The 19,877-nt window shown below is 36.4% G+C and overlaps 1 protein-coding gene across 4 annotated transcripts; it reads right to left on the bottom strand.

The window, feature by feature from the left end:
• Positions 1–3,152: 3,152 nt before the first annotated feature.
• ampd3b (adenosine monophosphate deaminase 3b) lies at positions 3,153–19,877 on the bottom strand. Of its 4 annotated transcripts, none has more exons than XM_084124804.1 (16): positions 19,740–19,877; positions 18,933–19,037; positions 14,953–15,175; positions 14,673–14,850; positions 13,566–13,731; positions 10,529–10,748; positions 10,282–10,411; positions 9,979–10,173; positions 9,740–9,871; positions 9,462–9,625; positions 7,310–7,436; positions 6,704–6,867; positions 6,457–6,577; positions 5,086–5,259; positions 4,871–4,981; positions 3,153–4,012 (listed from the first exon to the last, which is right to left on the bottom strand). In XM_084124804.1, exons 2-16 carry the CDS (start codon positions 18,988–18,990, stop codon positions 3,836–3,838), a joined length of 2,340 nt encoding a protein of 779 aa, XP_083980930.1. In that variant the 5' UTR covers positions 18,991–19,037; positions 19,740–19,877; the 3' UTR covers positions 3,153–3,835. The 4 variants fall into 4 exon arrangements, with proteins under 4 accessions (XP_083980930.1, XP_083980931.1, XP_083980933.1 ...); XM_084124805.1 differs by having other exon boundaries at positions 19,156–19,858; XM_084124807.1 differs by lacking the exons at positions 18,933–19,037; positions 19,740–19,877 and adding an exon at positions 18,103–18,224.

The raw sequence follows: 19,877 nt of genomic DNA, 5'->3' as shown, positions 1-19,877 counted from the left end.
TCCTTTTCTTTGACCATTTCTTTATACCAGGGTTCCTCAAACTCGGTCCTGGAGGGCCACTGTCCTGCAGAGTTTAGCTCCAACACTGATCAAACACACCTGAGCAAGCTAATCAATGTCTTCAGGATCTCTAGAAACTCACAGCTAGGTGTGTTTGATCAGGGTTGGAGCTAAACTGTGCAGGACAGTGGCCCTCCAGGACCGAGTTTGAGGAACCCTGCTTTATACCAATGTTTTTCCTTTGTCTTATAAAACTTTATTAATTTGAGTTTAATCAACTTAAATCATTTACCGCAATCGGTTTCCTAAAACCATTTGAGTAGCTATATAGTTGTTATGACTTGATTAGATTTATTAAATGAACTCAAACCAGTTAGTTTAAATGGTTTAAATTACTTTAAAAGTTTAATGGAATGAACTTAAAATATTCAAGTTACATATACTCAAAATGAATGACTAAACGAACACTAAATTATGAGTGAATATGACTCAATATATATAAGTTCACAATACTCATATGTATTTATTTTAAAACTTAAATGGTTTGCCGCAATTAGTTTCCTTAATCGGTTTGAGTTGAGTTAACTTGTTGGGTTTTATCCTGAAAAGATTCCATAGAAATAGAAAGGAATCCAGAGAAATCTCAGTACGTGAGATCAAGGCAGGAAACATGACCTTCGAGCCCTAAGATGGCACTGCATGAGAAACCATCGTGCTACTGTGTTAAATATAGCCATGTGTTATCGAGAGTAATTTGGAAAAACGTTTTCACTTAACACAGTCTGACACTGCTACAAGAAAAGCTACTTGAATCTCTGTTACGCAAGGATAAAGCTTTACATCAATTCTATGCAGAGACGACCACGAGTTCTCTGGCCCCGAGCTCATCTCAGATGAGCCAAAAGACAGTGGAAATGTGTGCCGTGGTCAGATGAGTCCACGTTTCTGCTTGTTTTTGGGGAACAAAATGACCGTCGAGTTCTCAGACCCAAAGACGGATGGGACCATCCATCAGTGACAGGTGCAAAAGCAAACATCTGTCATGGTATGGGGGTGCATCAGTGCAAAAGGCATGGGTGACTTGAATATGTGTGAAGATACCATTGACATAGAGGTGTATATTGGGATTGTACAGAGACATGTACTGCCATAATGATGACATCAACAATGGAAGGCTTCATTCTGCACGTGCTACAACAGTTTCTCAGGTTTCTCATTTTAAATCAAATAGAGAACCTCCATTTTCAGACCCCGGCCTGGTTCCATCCGGACCACGGGACATAATTGCGCCATTTTACCATTTCTACAGATTAAAGTGAGCAGCGCATCAAAACAACGGAGCGGTAATGATACTGTACTGTAATGATGTTGCTTCTCTCCTCCGCTAAAGACGTAAAGCGCCACATTAAGAGTTGCAGATGACGAGGTAATTTTAACAACAGTACAAGGTGCACAGAAAATATATACTAAAACACTGCAGAAAACAAGAATGGAGCAAATATAATTAGCATTGTTAATCAGCATATTAAGAGCATTTCCATTTCACAATAAACAATGTTATAATTTGGAAAATTATTTAGAAATGGCAAGGGAAGACAAAAAAACGCAGAAATTATTAGTTAGTTAACTTTGTTTTGTGTTCATGATGAGATTTTTGATTATTAGATTATGTGCGTTGTTTGTTTTTAGTAGTTTATCACTTTGTGCAAAATATAAAAATGTGCATACTTTTCTTAAGAGGTAAACCTTGCACCATGTTTTCTCAATCCCAATGCCTTCTGTCTGCCATACTCGTAGGTGTCTAAATGTATTAAAAAAAACATCTGATCTAACCTCTTTTTAGTTGAGATTTTGCTAAATATTGGTATAAATGTGTCTCTGTCTCAACTTTTTTGGAGTGTGTTGCAGCCAGCAAAATCAAAATTTGTTTATATTTACAAAATACAATTAAGTTGGTCAGTGAAAACATTGGAAATCTTTTTGTTGTATTTTTGTCAGTTAAATAAAGTTTAAAGAGAATTAACAAATCACAGATTCTTGATTTAATTGCATTTTACAAGTTGTGTTGTGTTGTGTATATATACATAATAATACATTAATGTTTCTAATAAAGCATGTTAAATATTGAGTCATTGTTCTTTCATATATCAGAATGCATGCACAACCAGCACCGTGAAGCAGAAGTATATGCAGCACATTTACAAAGTGTAACTTTGTGGTTTAGTTTTACATGCAACACTTTAAGAAAGGGCAAAGTGTCTTGTTTTCAAACACTTTACTAAATGTATCTTTTAGGGTTTTCAAAGTTGATAATGAAAGACAAAGTAAATATTTAATGCAATATTTACAGAATTCATTTTGCTTTTGACAATCTGCTCAAAAATCATGACTAATCACAATTTTATTCAATTGACAGCCCCAATAGTCATAGTTATTTTTAGGGTTTTATATGCTATAATTTAGTCACACATGATTCAGAAATGTTTATAATCTAAGGTTTGACAGAATAATTATATTAATCCATTTAACATGAACTTTATTTCTGTGTAAGGACCAAATGTTAATTATAGTTCATGACTCATTACATTCATTATGAAAAATAATTGGATCTTTCAAATGGATTAACATTTGAGAATGAACTAATTTGCTTGTTTTCTTTTGCAGCTTAATGTTTGAAAAATGAAATCTTTATTTTATAGGGCATCACTGACACTTTCAGTGGAGGTGTGTTACCTTTTAATTGTGTGTTGTTTTTTTCAGTTTGAAATCCTATTAATCTTGGACTTTTGTATGATAGGAGTATGTGAATTTGTGTAAAATGTAAATTTCTGCAATATTCAGATTTATAGAGATTGGAATGAATGTTAATAGTTTTATCAGAGAGAAAATAACATTATTAGCTGCTTCCTAGTGTTGTTTTGAAGGAGTTACTTCTGGGGTAAATTGGGATGTTTGATGTTCTCAGTTCTGTCATCTTGTGTAAATCTTGAATAATAAACTAAATTGAATATTTTCTTCTAGACAGTTTTTTTGAAGGCTGCAGTTCCTAGTTATTCCACTGGACTGCAGTGTCGAGCAAATAAATAATAATATTTCTAATGATCTGGAATATGAACTATAGACAATCTCATTATGAATTGATTCAGCAAGACTTTTTTTGACACCACTTTATTTATTTTACTTTGAGTGCAGTATTCAGATATTAGTGAAGATATGTAGCATTCAGGCACGTTTCAGGTGGCTTTTTAGAGGCCAAGCACCCATACATTTTACAACATCCTTAAAACAGTTTAACTATCATTGTTGGTGTACAAAATGTGCAAGTTCAAGTACACAAGTCTATTTTGTGCCACAAAAAAAAAAAAACGCCCCAGAATATCAGGTTGCAAACAAACTAGTTTATCAAGGCAAATTTTAGTTCCAGTGCCTTTTTTTTTTTTTTTTTTTTTTACAAAAGCATTTATTTGAACAAAAGAATACATTGTTCACCCGAACACTCCCTTGTTAAGAAAAGGTAACAAATGTATGCCCCTCCCATTTTCAGAAACCATGCAAAATACTGAAACAGTTTATAAGAACGCCATTTACCATTTTACCATTTTTTAAAGGTATATTTGATATTTGAGATATATAAATATATCCGTCACATACAAGGCACTATGGGAACGGAGATGCACATCATGTAAGGCATTAAGTCACATGACTCCACATCTTGCTACCTGAATGATATATATCCATGGCTCTTTTGTGCATCACTTACAGCAAGATAAAGTTTTATGCTGATATCTGGTCCACTATGGACTCATGTTCTACCCTATCGATCACCCTGCCATGTTTACGGGGCTTGTGCAGCCAACGCTTCTGACTTGACGGCATCCACTAGGAAGCTGAGCTCATTGCACAAGGTCTCGTAACGATAGGCCATACGGATTTGCGCCACATTTGTCATTCGGATGTCATTACCCTCTGGTCCATCCTGTAGATAATTCTCACCCAGGAAGTGTTTCTTCTCCTGCAAGGGAAATCTAAATGTCAGCTTTTTTATACACAAGGGTTGATGTTAAATTTAGCATTGGAATGCATTTAAAAGTAGCACAGGAAGATTTTTCTTAAGGAAATATTCCGGTTTCAGTAGAAGTTTCGCCCAACCAACAGTATTTGTATCATAATTTTTTTTTTTCATTAAAAAGCAACAATCTGAGTTACAGTGAGGCACTTAGAATGTAAGTGAATGGGGCTAATTCATACAAATACTGTTTCAATCAGCCAAAAGACATGTGAGTTAACATGATTTTGGTGTAAAAAAATCCCTTATTAACCTGTGTGTAACTCACCAGGGCAATGCAAGACCAAGAACTCTGACTGTAAAAAATATTTAAACAGCTTTACAGCTCAAATAATACACAAGTTTAAACAGAATAATTACATTATACAACTTTTGCTGCTCTCACGGTTAATAAACAAAACTGCATGAGTACAAACGGAACAGCCCCCTAGGTTGAAATTTTGCATTTGAAAAAAAAGAAATTGCTTTTCAGAATACCGGCAACATGTGAGAAGTGCCGGTACTCAAGAAAAAGTGAGCGTATGCTACAGATTAAAATATAGAAGTGTGTATAGTACCGGTGTGTTCCGGCCCACTTCAAGCACTGATTGTACCTTTAATGGAAGTGCTTTTATTAAACTTTCAGCTTTAAATCCTCTACAAATTGGCCCCATTTACTGCCATTGAATGTTCCTCAATGTCACCTCAGATTTCGCTGGGTTTTTCTTTTTTTTTTCTTTTTTTAAGAAAACAAGGATGAGCTGTAATTATTTGAAATCTAATCCTAGAATATTCTTTATAGGTTAAGACAGACAGAGAAAGTACCTGATGAGACAGACCGCTCTGAAGCACACTATTTCTGGCGATCTCACACACATCGCATGTGCTCAGTTTCCACAGTTGCGCTGCTATGGCGTACTCCTCCATCAAGGCCTCCTAAAGATACATAAACAACAGAATCACATCACCTGACTGCTCTAGATGATTACACTCAGTGTTGGCAGTGTTCTATGAGCGTCATTCACACTGCTTTCCCAGACCTTTGTGTAGTGGAACTGTAATGGGTCATCCGTGGAGAGGGACACACACAGGCCCTTTTGCAGGAACTCCCTGAGGGGATTCTTGGAATACTCCAGGAACAGGCTATTGTTACTGAGCGGAGACATGGCAATGGGCACCTGGGCCAAGTAAAACAGGTACTGCAGCACAGGACTCTGTATTGAGAAATGAACAAGAACAATGTTAAACCATAAGAAAAGACTACATCAATACTGGTAACTGATGATTTTCAAGGTTTTTTGTGTGTTAAATTATTCCTTTCTAAGAAACTTAGCATACAGGGCTCAATAATAATGATGGTCAGTTGACAGAACAGTCACTTGTCCTATTGGGTCAGTAAGAACCTTTGTAGCGCGCCTCCATTCTATTAAATTGCAATTAGCTTTGTGCTTTATTACTTCTGATACATAATAACATCTCAGTTTTCAAATTCTGTCAATTGTATTATGAAATTCAAATGATAAATACATTTTTGGTGCTCTTTAATGTGGCGCGACCGCCTTCGGTTCAAGCTTAGCGCACGTGAACTGGTCATCATCTGTATTGCTAGTTATAGCATGAAACAAACATGAAAGAACTTCAGAAGGTATGTTGAAAGATACTGTACAACTTACCGAAATCCGTTTAATCACTCAATCAGTGTTTCAACCACATAAAGACGTCAATAAAATTGATTGTAGCCAAAACAATGTCACGTCATCTTACATTTACCTCAGAAAAGCCATTCAATCAACGTCCAAAAACTCACCAGTCAGCTAGGAAAATTAACTTAGAGGAGTATTTTGATAAATATATGCACTATATAGCATATTCATTGTATTTCAAATTAACCTGCTCTTCAATATTTAATGTATGTATGAATGTATGCATGTATTAATAAATCTGTCATGGTGCCACCATTTAAATGTTTATATCTAAATACAACTAGTAGACACACAATTACATCATGTAAAAAAAATATTATTATAACGTTATTTTAAAAACCTTCCTTGTGTGTAATTTAAGTAGCCTACAAATCAGTTACCTTTAATATTATATAGTATGTATAACCACTGTCCCTGTATAATTTACAGCATTAGTTGAGAGATTTTTTTGCCATGTACTGTATCTGATAGTCCCCAATTAATCGATATTAAATCGAATCGTAAAATTTGTGTCAATGCCCTAGAAATTATACATGTAAATTCATGCTTTTTTTCCTCTAATTGGCAGTTAACATTACCCCAAACGGGGGAAAGCTGAAATGATCCTTACTTTTGAAAGCGGTGTAATAATTGTTTGTCTATTTAGTGGACTCTGAACTCTGACTCTTGTGTGGTTTGATGTGAACACAATTAGTTTTAGAGACTGACCTTCTTCAGGTTGAGTCCGTGAGAGATGTTGTCAGCTGTGAGGAAGGCTGACACCAGATGGGTGATGGATCCTGCCTCGCCACAGTGAGGACGGAACTGGAAGGTATTGAGACCACGTTCCCTGCAAAAAACATTTTCACTATTTAACATGGCTTGTGACTTCAGTTATAAAGCTTAAGGCTAAATTAAAAGTGAATACAATGGGTTGTAGTGCTGAAATCAGAGCTTGATCTTTACAGTGACTTACTTTCGTAGGTTGTTGAGGACCATGATGTTGGCATACATGTGGAAGAGGTAGTAAGTGTATGGTGGGTTTTCCTCCATGGTCCACTCTTCCGGTTTTGGACTCTTATAGGTGAATAAGTGATCACTATGTTTGGACTCATCATCCACACTGTCAAACCCGGTCACCTGCAGAAAAAACATAGAAAGCTTTTTTGACATCTTTTTACAGCCACTTTTTGCCCTAATTTTCCTGAGGTTGTAGCTTAATATTTACATAAGGACTGATCAGGCTGTTCAGATATATAGGAAAGGTGGCGTTCCTTTGACTTTGGTCACATTTGGTGGGGAAAAAAAATGAATACACAATGACTACATTACTGACTTGTGCGTAGTTTAACCACAACTATGTTTTCTGTGATTTATAGTGCATGACAATTTTACATGAACTCATATTCATCTGAGAACCATTTAATTGTTCATAAGGGATTTGGCATTTAAATCTTGATTCCTAGTAAAATGACTGTTTTGTGTTTAAGCCGTTAATTGCACTGTTGGTGTTACAATGTTCTATTGTGGCATGAATCTGTCTGGTCTTGCCAGCTTAACAAAACTCTGATGAAGCACTTACGTGTTTCAGAAAAACATGTGTTTCTTTGTGCTTCTGAGGGTTAATTGTGGCCTGGAACAGTGGGAGGAAGATGTTCTCCAGCATCTTGGCGAAGTTAAGAACAATCCTCTTTGATCTGAAAATGTCACTAAAAACAAAGTACACAAATCAAGAATACTTGATTTTAGAAATACTGGATATGAATTATGAGCAAGTATGAGTAAAAATATAGTTTGAGTAGAAACGTCATATATGTTGCAGAGTTGTGCCATTCAGAATTGAATTGAGAATGCCTTTTCAAATCATGAATTTTAACTGACAGAGAAAAAAGGATGCAGAATTGTAATTTGAATTTAGAAAGCAGAATTCCAAAAAGTACATATATTATATAACTTTCATACACAAATTTGAACATTAACAATTAAACATAATGACAATAACAGTACAGCCAAAATGCTTCCGAAATAAATGTAGTCAAACTTTACTAATTCTGGGTCACTGAGAAAGAAAATGATGCTTAAAATTGTTGATTGGCTCTAGTTTTTTAAAGATATGCTATTAGGTCAGTATATACGAACACTGCTGTGGGAATGGCAGAGGATGAATGAATAATAAAGGGAAGAGATCTCAGTTTAAACCTGAAATGACTAAAACACATCTTTGACTGGATCTATGAATACATTTATGACTGGGTTTGGACAGTACTTGGTTTTTAGGCAAAACAATAAATTATACAATCTGAAGCTGGTATTGCATCATATTTCTTGAAAGACATGGATGCAAATTGAACAAATTGCCCTAAATCAGCTCTAAAAGTCATTCAGCAGGGGTGCAAAACTGAATTCCTGGAAGGCCACAGCCATGGTTCCAATCCTGCTCCAACACACAATCCTGTAGTTTTCAAAGCCTGAAGAACATGATAAGCTGGATCAGGTGTGTTTAATTAGGGCTGAAGCTAAACTAGTGCTGTGTTCCAGTCCAAAATTGTCATACCCTTCACTCGCTAACTTCTCTCCGTCTCGTTCACTCGGATGTACATCATTGCTTACGTTGCATGAGTGCCCACTACTGGCGGAAACTGCAATGGGCTGAATTGGAACGCCCTAAGCCCTTGATCACTTGGAATCAGCTATGGAGTTAATTTATTATTTAAAAAAAAATTCCTTTAAGAATTTGTTTAATGCAGCATCCAAATGTTTATAGGTGTGTTTGGGTTGTTTTAAATTAAAAAAATTCTAATTAATATATCATAGAGTTGTCTGTTGTGGTGGTGATTAGACGAGATATGTGGTGACGTCACAATCGTACTGCATTGTGGGACATATAGGTGCCTGAAGTGTACATTTGAAGTAGACTCGCTCCCTCTGTCAAAATCGAGGGAACGAGGGTCTGCCCATATAAACCTCCCTCATTCACTTCACGAAGTGGAACGCACTTCAAAATGGCGGCAGGGATTCCCCCAAGGGGAAGTGCTTAGGGAAGTTCACAAGTGCCTGTCTAAAAGTGGACTGGAACGCAGCCTAGGGCTGTGGCCCTCCTGGAAGTTTGCATCCCTGTCATACAGTGTCATACTCGCCAGTGTTTGATTTTGCAAAGGGACACAGTTCTGTTTAGTCATTGCAGTGCAGATAACTGCAAATGGAGCCCATCAATGCTTGTAGAATATTGCTGGACAGTGACAAGAGATGCTCCATTTAATGAATACAACAGACAAGCCAAAGAAGTGCAGAGTTTTTTTGTCTTTTGTTTTATAATAATTTTTTGCTGAGTGTTACATAAATAGGACAAGTGACTGGTAATTTAAATTTATTCTACACAATATACATAGATGTAAAATGTAAAAACTTCAGTATCTTGGAAACAGTAGCCAATCGGTTGTTTTACTTGTTATATTTGAATTCAGCACATCAAATACATAATAAATATTATTTAAAAAATTGTAGACCAGTGGAATAAGTGCTGTTTGACTGAAAAAATACATATATTTTCTCAATATATTTAATTAATTTCTTAAATATATTGAAAATAAATAAGACATTTATTAAATATACACATTTGTATCTATATATAAAAAAAATGTCTTGCCCATTTTGTTGTGTTAGATTATTGGAGTTTCATTGACTGTTAAATGTCTTTAAATTCATATGTTAATTGACAATAGAATAGGACTTACTAAATCCTGGGCACCTGTATGATCCATTTCATGTTAGGGGAGTACAACTTTTGCTTGATAAACCATTTGGACAGGCTGTCCCACTCTTCAGGGGCTCGGCCATAAATTGAGAGACGGGGTTCTGCATGCTGATATTTACTCTCCTCCAGGTTATGAGCAACTTCCTGCACAAGAGGAACAATGCAATTGATTGTTACCCACTTAAGAAAATAGCCTGTGTGCTCTGACAGTTATAGTTAATTTTATCTTGTATCAGCATATGAGTTGATCACTTTTACCTTGATAAGACGTGCAAAATATTCTCCATTGATGTAGTTATCACTTTTGAGGTAGATCTCTCGGAGCTCACTAGCACCCACTGGGTTGTATTTGGAATTGAATTTATCAAAACGATGAAAGGTTTGTCTGCCCTGTAACAAACAATAGAGCAATTTCTTATTGCGGCAAGATCCATTCGGCAAGAAAATGTAGCATAAAAGCATCATTTGGAAGTCCTGAGGTTTTCTGAAATACGTACCGCATGTACATCTAATGAGTCCACTGTGAGATCGTAAGGGTCCATTTTCAGATTGTCAAACACCTGTTTGAGGGTGAGCTTCTTTCCGTTCTTCTCCTCCACCACTCGCTCTGCTTCTGTCTTATAGGTGTCCTGGATGAACTTCAGAAGATGCTTCTGGTTCATGCAGGCAGCTGCGTGAATGTGCGTATCAACCTGAATATTCACAAATATGTACATTTAGAAGTGAAAAGGGTCTTTATGCAGTAAATAGTGTAAATATTAGTGTTTATATTAGTGTTTATGCAACTTTTTTTGAAATACCTTTCTGACATTGTAGAAGTCTCTGTGAGGAACGCCTTTCAGTTCCTTTAACTCAGCCATCTCGTTCAGCATTTCATGTAGTTGGAACTTGGACATCAGGAAGTTAAGCCTTCTGTGGCAATAGGTCTTTCTATAAAAGAGGATATTTCCCCTAAATGTATTTCTTCTTTTTTTTCCGCTGAATTTCATTATTATTATTTAGCAAAAGATGCATGCAATGTTATAAATATAATATAACCAAACTCACGTTGGTCCGTCTGCAATCATGGCAAGGACGTGGCTCAAGTCAATAGCAAAAGTTTCCAAGTCAGGATATGGCAAGCTCCGTGGCTGATCCTGTTTTAAAGCATCCTCATTATCGTAGACATATATGATTCCATCTTTCATCCTCAGGGAGTAGTTCAGATCCTGTGGGAGGTCTTCCATACTGTAGGGATCCTCACCCTCACTTGGAGGGGGGAAGATTTCTGTTGCCATGGAAAGAAAGCATAACGGTAGTTCTGATGAATACTAATGTCATACTATACTTATGTTCTGATATAAATAGAAACAGGACTAGTTGTTTTTAGTATCACTTTCCCAAACCTAATGAACACCCAACAGTCTTTGAGACAGAATAGTACTATGGTTTTAGGACAGTAATTTCTCACTTATGTCTCAAAGCTGTTGTCATAGGTCTTTGAACAGTTATTGGCAGAGCCGGACAGTAACTGAGTACATTTACTTGAGTACAGTACTTAAGTACAATTTTGAGGGATCTGTACTTTACTCGAGTATCATTTTTGGGGAGTACTCATGACTTTACTCAAGTACATTTGAGAGGCAAATATTGTACTCTTTACTCCACTACATTTCTATCCATAACTGTGAGTACCTGTTACTACTTCTAAAAACAAAAAAATAAATAAAAAAAAACATCAGTTCAAATGTGATTGGATTGTGCATGCGCCACTGATTGGGACAGCCTATCAGCAAGAGATGGGGGACTCGAGTCACATGACTTGACTCGAGTCAGACTCGAGTCGCAAATTTAAGGACTTGAGACTTGCTTGACTAAATAAAGAAAATGACTCGACTTGACTTTGACTTGAGATCCAATGACTCGAGACTTGACTTGACTTGAACTGTATGACTCGAGAATGACTTGATATACATTTTTATATAAATCATCGCAACATCAATTGATGAACAAAATGAAAGCAACGGAACCATTGACGTCAGTCATCAGATTCTGCGCGATTGCGTGACGCTGCACCATAGACAGTATATAAAGCGCTGCACAAGCCCAGAAAAAAACATCGCGGTGAGCGCGCTAAATACAAAAACATCTCCCAGCATCGTTTCTTTTTGGATATAAACACTAAAATTGACCATATTCATACAAGAAGATTTGCTGTAGGCTACGCATAATAACAGGCAAAGGATATCGGACGACCATCACAACCTCGAACAGTCAAACTTCATTCACCACGTCTAAAAGTAAGCTATATGGCTTGTTTAACCTGTTTGTTATAGTTAATTTGACTATCGTTAAATCTAGAGAGAATATTGGTCAAAACAGCATGCCTCTTTATACACAATTATGTTTTCAAATGTCAATATTCAAATGATAATTAATGATGGCATATGTTTTGTATAACATTTGCCACATTTCTTTCCAATCATGCTTTAAAGCCAAATATGTCGTTCTTTCCAATGACAAAAAAACAACATAGAAAACTGTTAATGTTTTGTCGTGTTTTATGTTTCTCTTAAAGCAGGGTTAGATGTTATCAGGGGGTTGGGGGCAAAATGGCAGCAGAATTAATATGCACCCAAAATTCAAAATCTGGTGGATTGCCCTAGTATGAGTTATTTTTATAATTATAACATATGATATTAAAAAATATTTCCAGAATATTGGCGCGATTGCAAATGTGATAATGATTTTATAAAACAGTTCAGTAAACAAAGAGTGAATATTGTGATGTGACATTTTAGACATAATATTCCAAATATTCTCTGTTTTTGCTCTATTTCTCCAATGACAATAGTTCCAAACAAGCCACAGAAAGAGTTATGCGTATTTGTGATTCAGTGACCTAGTTGCTTAGTTTCAGAACGAATCTGCCGTTTTGAACAAATCAGTTGAATGAATGCTTCTATGACTCGTACATTAAGACGGTGATTTGGCGCCACCTATTGGCGGTTTTAACTTCATAATTAAAATAGCAACTTGTATAAAGGGGATGCCAGTTTGAAGAATGCCATTTGGTGGCATAGGAACCATTATACTTGAATCGTGAATTGTTTAATACCTTTTAATGGTCTTCTGCAATGTTTGAGGCATATTTATTTTTTCATGCTTTAATGTTGGCCTAATTTCAGTTACATTTACATTTTAGGCTATGTAGTTTGAAATTTTATTTATTTGTATTTTTTAGATTTTTATTGTAGTAACCACTCAGCTGTATGTGGAAATGCATATTTAAAAAAATGCTGCAAATAAAACCATAGTCCACAACTTCTGTAGTTTTTAACTTATTTTAATATATAAATTCAGTGAAATCATCAAACGTTTGTATGACTTGCCAGTGACTTGTGACCCAAGCTACGACTTGACTTGACTTGACTTGCTTGACATAAAGCAGTGACTTGACTTGACTTGCTTTTCACAAAATTGACTTGGACTTGCTTGAGACTTGAAGGTTTAAGACTTGAGACTTGCTTGTGACTTGCACATGTGTGACTTACTCCCACCTCTGGCAATCACCTTCAACTTTCCGCCAAAGTCAACTCCATGGTCAGATTTAGATAAGAGACGAAACCATGGACGAAACAATGGATGAAGAAGACCAATCAGGGATGACTTCCCTAATGAATATTCATGAGTCTTCCCCTACCATCCTGGGAAAAAAAATATCGCATCCTGGGAATGTGCCAAGCCGTGGCCCCACCTCGCCAGACTATTTCAATTTTCTGAACAAGTTAATGATAGTTTTCGCTTCAAGTGTTTGCTGTGTTTACCAATGTAAGCACTGTGGCAGTAGTAATGCAATATTTAGAAAATGTACTCTTGTACTCTTGATACTCAAGTACTTTTAAAAACAAGTACTTTAGTACTTTTACTTAAGTAGACATCTGACTGTAGTACTTTTACTTGTACTTGAGTAAAATTTAGCAAGGGGTATCTGTACTTTTACTCAAGTAATGTAGCTGTGTACTCTGTCCGCCTCTGGTTATTGGTTACTTGATAAGTTATTTGAACATTATTGGTGCATGAACTGTTGCCAACCATGACATACCTGGCAGCACTTCATCCTCCTCACTCCATTTCTCATTACTGGCACTCCTTAGAAAGCTGGCTGTGGTCCTGGGGAAGTGGTGATATGCCAGCCGGGAATATTTTTCTCTGATGAAGAGTGCTGTCAGCAGAGTTTTCGCTGCCTGCGCATAGTCTTCAACTGTTATCTGTCAGAAGTGATCATAGATGAATTAATTTTGTCAGCTTTTAGGAGAACAGCATATACACTACAGTTCAAAAGTTGGTAAGTCTCTTATGTTCAACAACAACAGTCTCTTGTATGTAGTCCATATCTTGTTAGCTTTGGAGGCATAATTTGTGTATTATGCGTATATGTGTGTATATATAAGTGTGCTAGTGTACTTCTAAAAGTACACGTACAAAAATACTCTGTTCATCAAATATGAATCACTGTATAATGGACACTTTCTTGCTTGCATTTTTTCACAATTTAATCTACTAATCTACCACTGCATTCTGAGTGTTTGATTATGAAACCACACCTGTACTGGTCATGCAAACTTAATTTGTGTCGCACAGGTGTGACTTGCTCGTACTTGTACTATGAATTCATTTGTTTCGCTCAAATTAAATACCCAGCCCTGTTTATTAACTTTCTTGAACTTTTCCTTGTATATTATATTATATATTATATTATTAAATACCTTCATATATAATATATATATATGGAATAATTGACGACGGGCCATTAAATTACAAGAAAAATAATGCACACCCGGTAACTCACCTCGTGTTTGAGTACATAAACGTAATTTTGTGGAAAAAAACATGGAAATAATTTGTCGTTTTTATTCTATTATTTACTATATTTATTTGCTTGGTCAGTGTCATTGTGGGTTTTGGTTCTCTTGCTGTTGTGGGTTGTAAGGAACTTTGAAATAACTGAAATTATTTGGCGAAGTGATATGGAACTGTAATACCAAGACCTGCCTGGAACTACTTTAGCCATGCGTTTCCATGAAAGTAATTGCACATCTGAGAATGTTCGACAACCATATATATATATATATATATATATATATATATATATATATATATATATATATATATATATATATATATATATACACACTAATTTGTCTCCTACCCCTGCGCAGTAGTCTCCACTGATGGTGACCCTCTGGAATTCTGGGATATTGTCTAGCATAGGGCCTGCGTCTGTGGAAGGGGTCAGCAGGGGTGAAATCACAGACATAGCCCAATCTTGAGCGGCGGGGATATGCAAGGAAATTGATTGGGATCGTATCAGCTTGAAACTTTGTTTCCTAAAATGGGGCATTAAAAGATTAATAAATACATATTGAATATCACATTAATGCAAACTGCTGATTAGTTCTGCAACCTGTGGCACATTTGAGTTCACTGACCTCTTGACAGATTTCTCTGACATCTGCTCCTCCATCTCTTTGCGCAGCTCCCACTCCTTGGCCTGATGTAAGCCAATGGGACAGTCCTCAGGGACGGTGAACATGGACAAGGTGTTCTTAGACTCTTCCTCCTTCAGAGCTGAAGCATACACTTTCTCAGCCATGAGTCGCACTTTCTCATCCACCTCTTGGAGAGAGATCTTCGTGAACTGACGCGGCATTTCTGCAAGGAGTGGTGCCATCAGAAAGAATGATTTTTCTTTCTATAATTATTCAATGTTCTTCATCAGGTGTAGGAACACCTTATGTACATGGTGTTCATTTGTATGAAGTATTCTAAAAACTTTGGGCAGTACCCAAACATGTTGCCAAAACTTGACAAGAGAGTCATGCTTTGAAATGAATGACATGGCACTATTAGAAGGCCTATTATTTGTCAGATTTTGGCTAAGAAATTATTTACTGGATTTTTCCATAATGTACTTTAAAACCATTATTGAAGTGTCATGTGTATGTGTAAGTCATGGCAGTTTTACAACTGCACTCATCATGATTGTAAACATGTCCTCAAGTATCGGTCCACACAGTTCAGGTTTCACTCTGCATCTTGCGCCTTGGTCTTAGTCAGGTATCTATGAGGTTAACTAAGTTCCTGTCCTATTAGAGACTGGATTCCCAAAGTGTCAGATGAGTTGTTGTTGTGTCCTCTGGCAGCAAACTACTCATGGTGCACAGCAAGCATTTCTTTATTTACTTGGTAGGAAATCATTATTAGTTTAGGCACAATCATGAAGAACAAACCACAAGTGAAGGGGAACTTGTATATAATAATTCATTAATGTTATGCATGCACTGAAGCAGAAGTATATGCAGCACATTTGGAAAGTGTAACTTTGTGGTTTAGTTTGACATGCAACACTTTAAGAAAAGGCAAAGTGTCTTGTTTTCAAACTGGTGTCTGGGTCTACAGAAAATCGGACACTTTATTAAATGTATCTTTTTAGGGTTTTCAAAGTTGCCTTTGAAAATATGGTCAAAAATCATGACATGAATCACAATTTTATTCAATTGACAGCCCTAGTTGTAAACAGTGAGAAAAAAAAAAAAAATCTGGTTAATTTTAGGTTTATATATGTACATCATCCTAATAGTGAGTAGAAAAAATATGCTGTTAATTTAATACAAAGTAAATATTTACAGACAATGATTTAATACCGGAAACAACAACGCTTAACATTTTCGTCACACAGTATAAATGTTTATTTTATTGAATCAATTATATCGCTGCCATTATATTTTAGGAAGGGGATCATCATATTTTGGGGTCTTTGGCATCAAAAAGTTTGAAAACCCCTGTCATGCAGCATGCTTTTGACATTTGAAAATGTCAAAAAATAATGTTGGATAAGTGTAATAATTAATTGAATTTCTCATTTGAATTTTTCTCAAAAAGCATCTCTCAAATTATTTTTCAGGCCTTGACCACTGGTTTTTGTCTCTATTATGCCTAACCTCACCACCCTTCCTCCATTCACGCACGGACTCCCTGGTTTATCAATACTACATTTGCATCCTGTACAGTAGATTATAGTTTCATATCAGTTACCATGCCTTGGCCACCTTTCTATTTCCCATATCACATTGGATATGACATCAGCGTATACAAGGTTCAGTGCTCATATAGCATGGGAATGTAGGTCAGGCCCATCTCTATAAACAGTTTTTAATGGCAGGCAGGTTTATAAAGTCATGTCCAAGATTGTTGACTTCCACCTGTGTTGACATGCAACTGGATATTCCACTGCACTGTCAACAATCCGCAGCCCTTCGATATAGACGCTTGACAAGCCTGTCAGATGGATGATTCCAGACTCCTCTCAGCCCTGCCCATCTAGAAAACCTAGATACCAGACGCACTTCTAGAACAGCTGTGTCTTACGCATTGAAGTAAACCCCTTTGTTATATATCCAAGTAAAAATCAATCATATATATTTTTCTGTAAGATATGCATTATATATACAGTAAAAAACAAATACATTATAATATTTTATTTTTTTTTCTTAAGGCATAGTGTAAATATATTACGTATAAAATTCATGTATAGAATTATACATGTATATCTAATTGATTTTTACTCTATTATACATATGTGAATATATGTATAAATAAGGAATTGTCAAAGGAATTGTTTACTCTAAGCACACAGTATATCTTATATCTTGTCAACTTTCAACTGAAGAAAAGCTTGTCAATATCCAATCTTTTGACTGTCACTGACCCCTATTATTCAGCTTGACCGATCCTATTGTATATTCCTATTCCTATTGTTGGAATATACACTTTCTCTTACCTTCTTTAGCTATTTTTGCCATGGTTTTACTGGATCTCTGTGTTTGGATTCTCTGTTTTCCTGTTGCTTTATAACTGTGGTCTTCGTTCTAGGTCTTATTTTGCCTATGAAGAAGCTTCAGTGTTTTCCAGTCTTGAGTATCCCACTTCTCCCTATTTAAAGGGTCTGACAGCATCATATCAGCAGAGAGCCCTGGCTGGACGTCACAACAAGCTGCGAGCTGAACCTGAGACCATTCTAAATGCTGGCAGGATCATTTTCCAGCCCGCTGTTTGTTTTTACAAGGGAATAACATTGTCTTGGCATTAGCTCACTCATGTTCCAGTAACATTAATTAACCTTTAAAGACAGGCTGTATACGCTATGGCTTATACAATGTATCCACTATTGAAAACAGGTTGTTTACATTCCCATCCACAACCTTAGCAACTTCATATATAACAGCTCAACCTGACTTAAACCAGCTCACACTAAGCCCTACCCCTGCACAGATAACTAGAATCAGGTTACTCCTTTTTAAGTCAACATAACTCATACGCCTCCAGTATACTGTACGTGCAGTATTATTATCAAGCTTCTGGAAAGCACATGCTGACACATACAAGACCCCAGAGGAATACTCTGTTCCAAACAGCATCCAATAATGTCCTAATCCGTTTTCATACATCCCCTTTTCTGAAGTTAGACTCACCTAATTTTGCTGGACCTTGAAAAGAGCATGGAAGAACCCTAGGCTTAAAGTAAAGGAGCAAAGCGTTCTCAAAACACAACAGCTCAGCTCACAAATGCATTTATTTACCTGCGCTTTGAGAAGGTCAAGGCTACCACGGTGTCTCAGAGAAAGTATAAGGGGTGACAGACAGGATAGTTCTGTGTATTTGTGTCTACTAAACCCGTGTCTCCTCGACCTTTACTCGTTTGTAGGAAAACAAGATAAGAGAAGCCGAACTCCGCCCTGCAGTGTAGCACTGGTTCAATACCTGCCAACCCTCTGCCCCCTCCCCTTACTTTACATCTCAGAGACGGAAAAGCCATACTTTCATTTTGACACACAAGTTCAGCTCACTTTGTGCCATATATTTGCAGTATTCTTCTTGTTTTGTAGTATTTGGTTAAAATTGACTCTAATTTTATAGAAAAAGTGTAAACCATTAAATTACAGTGCCATCATTCTCACAGACTTATAGCAAATAATGGAGTCAAATGTATTGAATGCCATTAGTGTAATTTAAATAATTGCATTTATAATAAGGTTTTCTTTGGTTTTAAATGAAAACAGAAATATTTTGCAATGACTTTGCGTTTTATGATTGCACAAGTCATCGAGCCTGGCATGAGTAAAGTCAAGCGCTTCATTGCAAAGAGGTTATTTATAGAACGAGTTCAGTGCTCTTTTGTTAGAGCACTTCATGACATGCTTGCAAAGAATGTTTTGCTATACTTTTAAGTTTAATCTACTTTGACAATACCCAACAATATGTCTGCATGCTAGCTTTCAGGAGTTTGTGCAGTGGACCTGCACATTAAACAAACTAGCCTTTTACAAAGACAAAATGTACAAAAAAAGCATATTGTGCAAGCCAACATGAAGCACTGAGATATAGTATTATCATACTGTGCCAAACTTACCCCTCATAAAGCTGGGTGTTGATTGTTGCTTAGACAACGGGGTTCCTTTCCTGCTCATTTTGTACAGTGTAACAGATGCAACACGATCTCTAGTCAAAGTTCCACCTGAGAGACAAAAGTAAACTCCTTGGGTTCTTAAAATGCATTGCAGGAAGTAAAAATTCCACAGTAAAAACACCCTGATTCATTTGATAAGAATTCTACAGCAACATGGACTGTTTACCTCTCAGCAAGCAGATGAAAGCTAACTGCTAGTCTTCTGGTTTTCAAAAACAGGAAAAGGAAATTCATAAGTAGACCAGCTAACTCTAATCTGATGGACACTACTTCTGCAAAGTCAAATCCAAAAGCAAAACACAAAAGTTGATGTTATTTCCTAGTATGTTTATTAAATTTCCTGGGCACTTGCTTTACAGCATATGCAACATTTTCTGATGTTTTAGGGGGAAACAACTCCTGATAAACATTAGAACGTTGTTAGCTGTCATCTTAGCTTATCTACAAGAACACAAACAGCATGCAGTTCTGAATAAGGAAATGCCTCAATGTTCAAGGAAATGCCTCAATGTTCAAAAAAATACCACCACACCTGGAAAAACTCTCCAATATTTAATCCTTCCATTTTATAAAGAAATATTTAAGACTACAGAGATGCAGTAATGGAATGAGGCATCACCCCTCAACAGGTTCAGACCTGCAGGAGATGCTTGAAAGAAAAGAGGCCACAGGTTACAGCACTTCTACTGTGGTAACCCAACTGCCAAAGCGTTACTAAACTTTGTTTTAAAGCGATATGAACCAACTCACCTTCTGTCTGCAGACTTCTATCTGTTCTTCTTTAAGTTTTTCTGTCTCTCTCTCTTTGTTCGTGTGACAGTCCCCTGAGAGATTCTGCTGTGTTCAGTAGTGCAACACTCACTGGGTGTGAAGATAAATACCTCAAGG

This window comes from Abramis brama (genome assembly GCF_963993115.1).
Source record: "Abramis brama genome assembly, chromosome: 9".
Classification (NCBI taxonomy): domain Eukaryota; kingdom Metazoa; phylum Chordata; class Actinopteri; order Cypriniformes; family Leuciscidae; genus Abramis; species Abramis brama.
The sequence above is the reverse complement of the archived record's forward strand: the minus strand, read 5'-3'. Positions and strand labels throughout refer to the sequence as shown.